General features: G+C 31.7%; 1 protein-coding gene across 1 annotated transcript; it reads right to left on the bottom strand.

Moving 5' to 3' along the window:
- Positions 1-943: 943 nt before the first annotated feature.
- Positions 944-6,909, bottom strand: LOC106769585 (MLO-like protein 10). The gene is made up of 15 exons (XM_014655259.2): positions 6,367-6,909; positions 5,835-5,892; positions 5,423-5,640; positions 4,643-4,759; positions 3,846-3,906; positions 3,636-3,724; positions 3,228-3,302; positions 3,064-3,152; positions 2,916-2,965; positions 2,785-2,825; positions 2,530-2,703; positions 2,139-2,174; positions 1,973-2,040; positions 1,832-1,892; positions 944-1,664 (listed from the first exon to the last, which is right to left on the bottom strand). Exons 1-15 carry the CDS (start codon positions 6,565-6,567, stop codon positions 1,281-1,283), a joined length of 1,722 nt encoding a protein of 573 aa, XP_014510745.1. The 5' UTR covers positions 6,568-6,909; the 3' UTR covers positions 944-1,280.
- Positions 6,910-11,811: the final 4,902 nt, after the last annotated feature.

The raw sequence follows: 11,811 nt of genomic DNA, 5'->3' as shown, positions 1-11,811 counted from the left end.
CGACATCTTTTCCAAATCTGAAAATTTCCTATATTAAATTTTTTAATATGGTTATTTTTCTATTTCAAAATCTGGTACATAAACGCCTAAATTTGGTTTTCATTCCCAGATCAAGTTTGAGTTTCGATATTCAATTCAAATATAACAAACTTCTCATAAATTTCTCATCAGAATATTATTTCCAAATAAACAATAAAAAATTAAATAAAAAATGGACTTACTTAGAATGAGCTTATCATGAAAAGAAAAGGTTGGAGCACATGAGGTACAATGTGAAAGTAAAAGAGGGAAATAGTGTGTCGTAGGTGTAGGACGGGATGAGGATGAAAAGTGAAGAAATTATGGGGTTCTGCGGCGCTTTTGGGAGGTAGGGTGAGTGTTATGAATAACTAAATATAAGAGAAAAAAAAAATCAAGTTTTAAGTTTTTCATCCTAATCAAAGCTCAAAGGATATTTGGACATTTTAGTAAACTTTGGGAGTGTAGGAAAAAAAATTGAAAGCTCACAAAGAAAGACCCATATGACATTTTCTTCGTGCATATTTCTTTCTGCACACCATTTTTTTTTTTAAAAAAAAAAAGTTTTGCCCTTTCAAATTATGTAATCTAAAAATTAAAATTGAATTCAGAAATAAAAATAACTTCAAAATTATATAATTAATTTTATTTTCTTAAAAGTGGATTTTAGATCCCACAATCCAGAAACCAAAAGTAATTTCAAGACTGCTATTCAAAAGTTAATTTTTATTTTTGAATTACATAATTCAAAGGTAAAAAATGATGTAAAGTATACAATCGAACAGTCAAATGACTTTCAAATTAATACAAAAATAAAAAATAACTTTGAGAAATCTGAAGTCATTTTTGTCATCCAGAAAATGGAAAAGAATTTATATGGGTTACAAGAAGAAGCATATGGAACTGCAATCCATTCAACAAATTCAAGAACCGAGAATCAGTATCATAAGAATATTGCAGAACCACCAGAGGCGATGTAACTGAATGCATGTTTGCTGTACTTACACAAAAAGCATGATTAATGGGATGTATGCATACCCTTCAATATACTAACTTCTTTTTAAGCCTTTGTTCTCTACTTATAAGCCCTTGCTCATAAAGCTCAAGAATGGTTTTTGAACAAGGTTGAAGTTTCAAATGCCGGTAACGATTTAGAACAAGAATGTACAAAACTGACTACATTAAGTATAAGAATGTCTAGAAAGATCTAAACAAGTACAACATATATTTTGTAAAAGAACAAAAATGGTTAACATGGGAAGCTATTTCATGCTTCTTTCAAGGGTTGGCAAACGTGATAGCTCTTGATTGTTGGCTGTTGGGTGATGCTCAGCTTCTTCTGCTTCATGCTCATCATGGTCCACTCTTACAATCAAGTTTGCTGTCGGTGAAACGGGAGACAGCTCAATGTCAGAATGGTCGTCATCATAGGCTGACATGGTGCGAGTTGAGTGACCAGTGGTTTTGAAACGGTGAAGTTTGGGGCCAGAAGAGTGTACTGTTGAATCAGTGGTGCTTCCATCCATGGCTCGCACCTTGGAGTTTCCAAGTTTCACTCCCTGCTTCTTTTTCACTGCCATGTGCCATTTCTTTAATGCTTTTGATGTTTGTTCATCAAATATTGATTTTTTCATTCTTGAGCCCATCTGTTTGTGTTTACCATGATCAGTTCATTAATCCACCAAATTTAGTAACTTACTACATAAATAATGCTAAGTGCTCTGATTGCAGTAAAGTTCGTGACCACAGAAAAAACTTTAATTAAGGCCAATGACCAAATACCAAAAAACCAGGAAATAAAACAACTTATTACCTGAGTAACAAGAGCATATAATGGAAGGGTGATATAGCTGCAGAGGCATAGTGCCGCAAGCCTTCAAACAAGAGAATTCATCAGATTGGTAGGGCAATATCATGGTTTAATACAGAAAGGAATTGTAAATTCAAGACTTACCCTAATGCTACTTTCACTATTGCAAGCTTGTAGTCAGCGTGGAAACAATTTTTCAGTCCAAAAGAATACTGCAATACAAGAAATCATTCATATATTAGTCATCCGTTCACCAAGATCGCTACAAAGGGATATTGCTTAAGATCAGCAAGGTGTGAGGGATCAGTACCCATATCCACAAGAAATATGTTATTTGGAAAGCATTCTGCAAGATAAAAAAATAAAAATTGAGTTAGATACAAATGTTAACTAGTTCAAAATTCAAAACTCCAACAATATTTTTCTCACTAGTACTAGGTTCAACTACGATATTTAAATCTATCTGCTCAACAGCAAACCCTCAACACATCTTAAATAATGTTAAAGGAGCTAATGGCAGGTAAAGTTTTATTTGCTTTTATGTCTTATCTATTAGAATAGAATTTTTTTTAGTATTTATGTCATTAGCTATGTTCATTTGCCTCCTGGTAAAGCTGGATTTGCAAGTCTAAACTTGAACTTTTGTGTTCCATCTGCTAAACGTTTGGTCAGGGTTCTGCTAAGAGGAAACTAGTGATCACCTGAAACAAAGCAAAATGGATAAGATGAAGAACTAACTGAGGCCGACCAAACCAAAAATATCTGTCTGAGCCTTGAACAAGAGGAATTCCTTGGACAACTGCATGTCTTTCTGTTATTTCAATAGCCATCTTTGCGAGTGCGACTTGCAGTTTTGTTCCGACAGCCAAAATTATCTGAAACCAATCAAATGGTTTGTAATTGTAAGTCTTAATCAGTCTGAATGAAAATTATATTATTAGAAACAGAATACTTACCACAACTGGAATTAAGGATGCCCAGAACATAGCATGCCATCCTGCAAATTTTTACAGGGTTAACCAACTGTTATCCTTCAACTGACTAATTGAGAATTCCATAGAACTCCACTAAGAAAATAGTTGCTCACCATTAACATTTAGTAGCAGGAATACAACAAATGAAGCCCAGAGAATCGGACTGTCAACAGCATAGTGAGCAAGTATGTCAAACAAGTTACCAAAGGATATATCATATATATAATATAATGCTACTAATGCACTCTTTAGAAGAGTTACCTGACTCCAACAACAACCTTGAAGTCATCCTCCAAGGATCTTTTGATATACTTTTGGAAGTTAAATTTACTTCCAGGAGCCAGGTGTACCTACACATAATGCACTGTCAAAAGAGGAAGGCAAATTCAGTTTTAAAAGAACATGTATTGTAGAGTAGGTCTCACAGTGATAAATCCATTGCGCAAAGCCAAGTAGTCAGCCTTGCCTACAGACCTATAAAATTGCCTACAAAAGCATCCCTGAAATTGGCAACATGGAAGACATGTTACAAAAATTTAAAGAGAATCGTAAATTTAATTCAAGTTATAAACAAGCAGGCTTTTTATGACTAATGATGCAAAAATTTTGTAGTGAATTCATAAGTTGTTCTACTTCACTTTCTGATTCTTCTGAGCTGTACCTAAACCAATGTTACTAAAGTCCCCTGTTCATTTCTTTTCACAAATTTACAAGTGTACGACGATTCAAACTAAAGCTATGGTACTTGACCCATAACTGGTTGATTAAGTCAAGCTCTCAACCTCAAGCAAACAAATAGTGAAAACATAGAAGATTAGTAAAATAAATCTTACTATATAGAAGAAGATTGAATATCTTGTCCAAAAAGAAGCATGAGCTCTCACAAATGATGTTTCATGTGTAAGGCGGAATCTTGAGGGATCTGCAGGCATAGTAAATTCTCAATATTGGCATGAGATTGCATGTAGCAGCATTTATCAGTAAATTAAGAAATTCTACACTCGAAGAAGAAAAAGAGTTAAATATATCATTGGACATCATACCATTGGCAAACTCATATCCATGAGATGAAGTCTCCTCCTCCCATGCCTTCCATCCTCGAATCTGCACAAAAGAAAAAGAAAATTCAGTCACCAACTCTTCATCATCAATGAACACAAGAAGGACACGCATTACACTGCTTAAGAAATTTTTTTGACAGAAAAACTCACAAATCTAATCATAGTGAGACTTTGGGTGCAAATAGCTGGTCTAAATTCTCAATCTTCGACCATCTTATAAGTGACCCATCTCAAGACTTAAACTGTCATATTTCAGATTAATCACCCAAGCCAAGAGTTTCAATTTCATTCTATCTTGAAGTTCAAGTTGACTTACCTTACTTTGGTCTTGGCTTATTATTATTATTATTATTATTATTATTATTATTATTATTATTATTATTATTATATATGTATGTATGTATGTATATGTATTCTGCAGTAGCTTTCAACTTCCCTACAACTACCTCTAGTATGCTTTAATTAAATCTTATAGATGCAGAGCAAAATTCAAGCCATTATTATTATATCTTAAATTTAAAGTTTAAACTAAATCTACTTAATGTTTTTGTTTTCCTTTTTCTTAGAAGAAAATTAAAAAATTTGTAAACCAGTAAATACAAGAAATTTCAATCACTAAATCTTCTAGGCATCATGGTTCCAAAGCATGGAGGAAGACATAGGATTCTCATTACCAAATTGGTATCCTTAAAATGCACAGATATGGAAAAATATCCGAAGCATTCAATCAATAAAGCTATAGAAAGAAAGAACAAAGAAAGAAAAAAATACATCCAAACCTTTAGTCTCCCAAGAAGCATTGTTACAGCACTGTAAAACACGTGAAGGACTGCTAAGAAGAATATGAGGATGTGTAACTGGTGCAATCCATTGACTGATATAAGTGGTTGTTGTCCCTGTAACCAACAACAATTAGATAGGAAACTACTGATATGAATAAACAAAAAAAAAAAGAAAATAAAGTCAGATATGAATGCACAAAAGTAGTTTTTAATATTGTGGGGACTGCTGACGGAAGTGAACAAGTCGGAAACCTAACAGAGAATTGGAGTGTAGCTGATGAGCTTTCTTCTATGTTTCTATGAATTTTAAACCTAACTAAGACATGGACGGAATTCACACTACAAAACTCATAATTTGGTGGTTCCAAAACGAGGTAAAATTTCACTTTTTATCAATGTACATGCAACCAAATGCACATATTCACATCAGTAACATCTATAATCAATCAACATAAAACATCTTATTTTCCTAAGCCAAGCATACTTTTGATGGCATTTTGAATGAGAGAAGCAATTGTTTTCAATAGATCACTCTACAAATAAAGATGAAACAACAGTCCATGACATGACATGACATGACATGACATGACTACATAGATATTATTTGCTTCTACAAACATAATTCTGCAAAATATCATGAAAAACAGTGTTCACTGTATTATCGTATTGAAATACTTTGAAGTTAACTAAGATAAAATCACCAAGCCCTTTTCAGAAAAGAACACAGACTAAGGTTTCATTCAATTAAATAAAATCTTAGCGAGGAAACATAGTTACCTTCTTGCATTGGTAATTGGTAGCGTCACCTGACAAATATCTGCGTTCATAAGAAAGAAGCTTCCTACGGTGTTCCTCTTCACTACTTGATTCTTCTTCGGTACCAGCAAGCGGACATGGCAACAATTTGTCTGCAATATCAGTAGGAATACATATTCTGACAATGTAACTCTGCCCGAAAGTAAGAAGCAGTGAAAGGAAACCAAGAATCATCAACTCTGCAAAAATAAAACCCACAATATAAAAACAGGCAAAGAAGTAGTAGCTATTATTATTATTACTATTATTATAACAATCATTCACATAAATTACAATAAAAGAAAATTAAGTCGAGAAGATGAGTCAAACTTATTTGGCTCCACGATGTATTCATTAGTTCATGACAACTAATCGATCTGATGAAAATTCTTACCAGCTTTGACCTTTTCCAAAGCCTCAAGCAAAGCCTTCTTGTGCTTTTCATGTAGCCACTGGGAAAAAAATTATCAGGTTAGCAAAGAGGAAAATCCCAACAAGTACCGATTATGATCATGGCATCACAACAACCGTTCAACTTCTACGATTTCAAAAATTAAGACATAATTTCAGAAACAGAAAAAAACGAAAGAAGGATTTTCCTCGGAAGAAAAAAACAAACTGTAAATGCAGAACAGACAATGCACAAACAAAATCACAGAACCCCGAAAATTCAAGGATCAAATGCAAAAACCAAAGCCTCGGCAATAGGGACAAAATAACTCAAAAAAAATAAAAATAAAGGAACAGGAAAAAGAAAATAACAACTCCATGGAACCCCAATTAAAGTAAATTGAACTGAAACAGAGTATCGAAGGAATAACTTGATTGTCAAAAGAAGGCACAAGGAAACAGTGATAATAATTAAATTTACAAGGCGGACAAAAAAGAAAAGAAAAGAAAAGAAACATTTGAAAATGGTGACACACCGTTCCCACTTTGTGAAGGCTTTTCTCCAGAGTTAAGGATATCAAGATGAAAACAGTGCAGACACAGGCAACCGCCCATGTTGGTGTCTGATCAAGGTCTTTGGAACCGATACTACTCTCACTTGAAGCCACAGCCACATAACCGCACCACAGCCATGAAACCAGACAAAGAGACAGTATTTTGTATTTTGAGACAGACATTAGCACTATGCACAAACAAACCCCCCAAAATTTTCAAAAGAACAACAACTGCAGCATGAGATTGAAAAAGGGAAAATGGGTTCCCAGAAACAGATTGCAAAACCACAAGCACTGTTTTTGTTTGGGTACTTCTGAAGTAGACAAAGATAATAACTTTACGACTTTTTCTGATCTGGGTTGGTTTTGAAAAAAGGAAAACAAGTCTTCAAACTTCAGAGGGCGTGCATTTATTGAAGAGGCTATGTTCAGAAGTGAGAGAAAAAAAAGTTGTGGCTTCTGGTGGTGCTGTAGGAGCAGGCACACCTATCGTATTTGAATTGATTTTGAATGCAGTTTCAGAGGTAGGAGAAGGATTTTTTTATAGTTTATTTGTGAAAAAAAAAAGTATTTCTCTGTTCTGTCTGTATTAGATTGATAATCAAAATTAAATAATTTAATGTAAAACCAAAACAAAAATATAAACTCGAATATAGTAACAATTAGAGTAAGAATGTTCTTCAAAAATGGAAACCATAACAGTTGTCAGGTCAGTGGCAATCTTCATGATACTGAATTTTCCTTTTTCTTTTTCTTTCTCTTTTCTTTTTTTCATTTCTTTTTCGTACCACTTTCTTTTTGCTATTTGTCAACATGATTTGCGGAGAATACAAATTAAATCAATGTTGAGTCTTTATTAAAATTATAAATAAATTTTAAGTACAAAGAGTTAGACACTTTGTGCTTTATATACTAAATTTAAGTTTAAATAATTTAAACACGGTTAAATATCTTTGACAAAAATAATTCTTAGTCAAATTTTCTTATCTCAAACATATCAATTTTTAAGACAAAAATTTTGAGTTTTAAATATATTTACTAGCGAAAGAATATAAATTTTGAATCCGCAAATTAAAATAAATAATAATAAATTGCATGAGTTATTTTATATATTTTAATCTCAATTGTAAGTTAAACTGATAATTTCGTGTCTTCTAAACTATATATATATATATATATATATATATATATATATATATATATATATATATATATATATATATATAATGAGAATTATTATTTTTTAAAACAGAAATGATGTTAAATACGTTAGCTACCCCCACAAACACGGTTTCACTTTTAACATATAAGCTTTAATTTTAGTTTATATCAAAACATTTAAACAGAAAAATATTATATTTTACTTATATAGAAGTTAATCAATTAAGCTATTTTTGGTTAAAATTAAAAAATAGTAAATACCCTTTTATATTTTCAGCTCACCATATGAAAATGATTTGATGGAAATCCTAAAATACAAAAGTTTTTAAGAAAAAGGAACAATGATATTTTCAAAATGATAAATAAAAACAAACTATAATCATCATAACTCAAATACTCCAAAGTTTTTCCTTTATCAAACTTCTCTATTGTTTCCATTCCTACACCTAGAAGACTGTTTTTTGGTAAGAATTTTTATTCTTGCATTCCATTATATATTGTCGTGAATAAAAAAATTGAGGAATGTTATAGCATATTGATTTAAATTTACTAAAAAAACATAAAAATAGAAAAGATTATCATTAAACGATAAGTGAATCTTAAAATATCCTTTAGTTTTCAATAACAAAATCATGTTACTAATACCTCTCAAATAAATATAATATTTTATAATTAAAAAGAATATAGGGGTGGTGCTGAAGATTTGAGAACATTGAATTAAGATAAAAGAATGGGTGTTGTTTTATATTGACAAATAAATAAAAGAATAAAGCGAATATTTTGTAGCAATAATTTTGGTGGTGGTTGGGTAAACAATAAACATTTAATATATATTTAATAAATCCTTGACTGTATTTCTTGGGAGGTAGTTTAATCCGCGTTTCATTTCATACTTGCTCTGTCTGATTCGGCGTGTATCACAAACTATATATTAATATCATTTTCCAAACTTGGTCTTTTGTTTTATGTTTAAAATAAAACATGTATTAAGTAATCTGAGTAATAATAAAGATTGACCATTTTTAACCCTAAATTTCGGTTACCTTGCCTTTCAATTCAATTTCCGCCTATGATTGCTACCATCACAATCAAACTTCAAATGAGTGAACTAGTTTTGGTGAGAATGTCTTCAACTACTTCCATTCGTTTCAGTGTCATATATATTTTAGGGTTAAATATGTTTTAAGTATCTGTACTTTCGAACGATTTTGGTTTTAGTCCATTTTTAAATTATGGTACAATTTAGTCCTCCAATTTTAGAAAACTCTGGTTTTAGTCTTTTTTATCCATTTTTTTTAACTTTATTTGTTGTTTCAAACACGTTTCATTATAGCATTTGGATTGTTTACACTGTTTAACACATTTTTACTTCAATGTTAACTAAGAAAAGTGCTTGAAACAACCAATAAAGTTAAAAAAAAATTAGTAAAAAAGACTAAAACCAGAGTATTCTAAAGTTGAAGGACTAAATTGTACCATAGTTTGAAAATGGACTAAAACCAAAATCGCTCCAAAGTATAGGAACTAAAAACATATTTAACCCTATATTTTAAGAGTAATAATACTATGATACACTTTTACATTTATTTGACACAGAATATAAGAATAAAATGGTCTAAAAATGAAAAGTTTTGTAGTTTTTCAAGAAAGAAGAGAAAAAAAAAACAAGAATAATGTCAAATGAATGAATGTAAAAAACTTAGGTGTGTCAAAAAATATTTTTCATATTTTAATGTAAAACTTAATTATGATCAAATTCATTTAAACGTTCTAGCCACGCTTATGCAATTAGTCACAGCCTGTGTTTTTATTGTAGCACCCAAGACAACATCAAAGACAAAATCTGTTTGCGCTGAAGATTACAAGGAGACCCTAATTCTCATTCAATACTGTAACCACAACACCTTCGCATATATAGATAGTTTAGACATATTTAATTCCAACTCATTTTACAATTACAAGATTACTCACAGCATGAATAAATTGATTTTTATATGTGGCTAAATATTTATTTTTAAAAACTTATTTTTTTATTGTTTATGAAAAAATTTACAAGTTCTAAAACAGACAATATATGAGATGTAATGATTAATCCTAATAATTAAGAAAAATCTACTAAAGATTGTATCATTAAGAAAACAGACAATATATAGTTTTAAATTGGAATAATTAATTTTTATTAGCTAATTCTTGTATATTTATTTTCCCTTTATTTAGACGATCTGAAAAAGAGATGCAACTTGAACAGTAATGAGCAGAGAGGCTTTGTGTTCTGCTTCAGTTGAAGAATGCTCAATCTGCATCTTTAGACGACACCGTGTGGAGACGCTCCTTTAACTGCTTGAGGTATAAGACGGTCCTGTCGACGCAGGTTTGATAAGCAGGATTCAAAGTTGGAGGTACAACGGTGGTGGAGATCGTCATCGGCGGTGCAGGAAAGGATTCATCTGGATATTTGGAAAGATCATAGCCATCAAGAAGAGCTTCAACTAATTTAAGGACAAAAGCTTGGTGACACTGCTAAGGGTGATGCAAGTGAATGGTTTTGATGGCTTATGAGGGTTGCTTAATAGATGAAGAGTTCAAGAAGAGCTTCAACTAATTTAAGGGCAGAAGCTTGGTGACATTGCTAAGGGTGATGCAAGTGAATGGTTTTGATGGCTTATGAGGGTTGTTAATGAGAATGCCTATGATTGGGTATTATAGGAGGGAAGGCACTAGTTTTAGGTATTGGTCTGAAAGACCATGGCCAGGCGGGACACTACAAGCGAGGCTGAGAAATAAAACAAAATTCCAAAAGCCGAATTCCAAAAGACGAACTTGGCTAGGGCAATTAGGTGGACTAGACATTGAAATATAAAGACACAGGTTGAAAAAGAGACTCTGTCTTTGTTGCCGCCGGTGGCCTATGGCCACCGCCACCGGCGGCCCCCTAAAAGATTGAACTTAAACATGCAAAAAAGAAATCCTAGAAATATGAGATGTATAACCCTTATTACTCATTTTGAAGGTATGTGATGTATCTTGTTATATAAATTACTTAAAAAAGAGTAAATTAAACAATATGTAATTTGGTTTCCTTTATAATACTTAAATTACAAAATTTTCTAATTTATTGCAAAAGAAAAGAAAAAGATCATGGGTATTATACAAGATGTAATGCATTAGTATTAGTGTAGAAAACTATATAAACCAAGAGCGTATGTAATGTACTAACAAGTAGTCTAAAGATTATTAAAAGTTTTGTCAAAGTTAACATTTCTCATACCATAAAATTTAACTACAAATTTTATCATCGCAATGTAGTATCGAGCACTTTGACACACCATACTAAGAGACAAAATTGATTAAATCAATGTTGTGTCAGTTGAAACAAATGACTTGTTTTTACTCATTCGAACCTTATTTATGAGATCTTCAATCACAAAAGGTTAGGTGTGCATTACTTGTTTGTTTTCAATTAGCTTGAGTTTCATTTCTCTATATTTCTAAAATCATGTTTTTCTTAAGGGTTTCATGAAAGGATTTGTTAGGATTTTATCAAATTGTCTCAGTTTTATGTGTGTATGTATTTTCAATTATAGGTTTTGTTTTTAGTTATAGTTATTTTCAATTAACAATCACAACACATTGATGCGAATGAAATTGGTTTCATTCTTAATAGAATGTTTACTTAAATGTCTTTCAATCATTCAACTTTACTTCTAGCCATGTCTAGAGTAACAACTTATGATTTCTGTAACATCCCCATATTTATAGCATCAGACTATAATAGAGTTCTTACATCAATAATATGGTAGAACAGTCATAAAGGAGGAATAAAAGTTTTCCTCATTATTATACAAATCAATACTGGAAATATATCTTAATACAATTCATACTTAAAAACATATAATACAAAGTCACTTCCATATTAACTAAACTCCAGTCGGTTCTCCATCTAATGCCTGCTCCACCGGTATTTCATCATCTTCTGCTCACACCCACCGGATGATCATCGCCGAGATTTAACACACAACATACAATAACGACCAAACAACAAACAAAACAAGGGTGAGCTAATGCAATAGAAAACACATGGTATATTTAGATTAATAACATACTTCCTTCTCGCATAACAATTTCTCAATAATAAAATAAACATACCAAAATCATCATACACTCAACTCATCCAAACATTCACGTGAGTATCGAACTCCTAGCAGGTTCAACACTTACAGTGGTACCTTACACAACTACATCCTATCCTACTCTGTCCCCTCAAAA

The sequence above is a fragment of the Vigna radiata genome, chromosome 7 (genome assembly GCF_000741045.1).
Source record: "Vigna radiata var. radiata cultivar VC1973A chromosome 7, Vradiata_ver6, whole genome shotgun sequence".
NCBI classification, from domain to species: Eukaryota; Viridiplantae; Streptophyta; class Magnoliopsida; order Fabales; family Fabaceae; genus Vigna; species Vigna radiata.
This window is presented reverse-complemented; position numbering and strand designations above follow the sequence as displayed.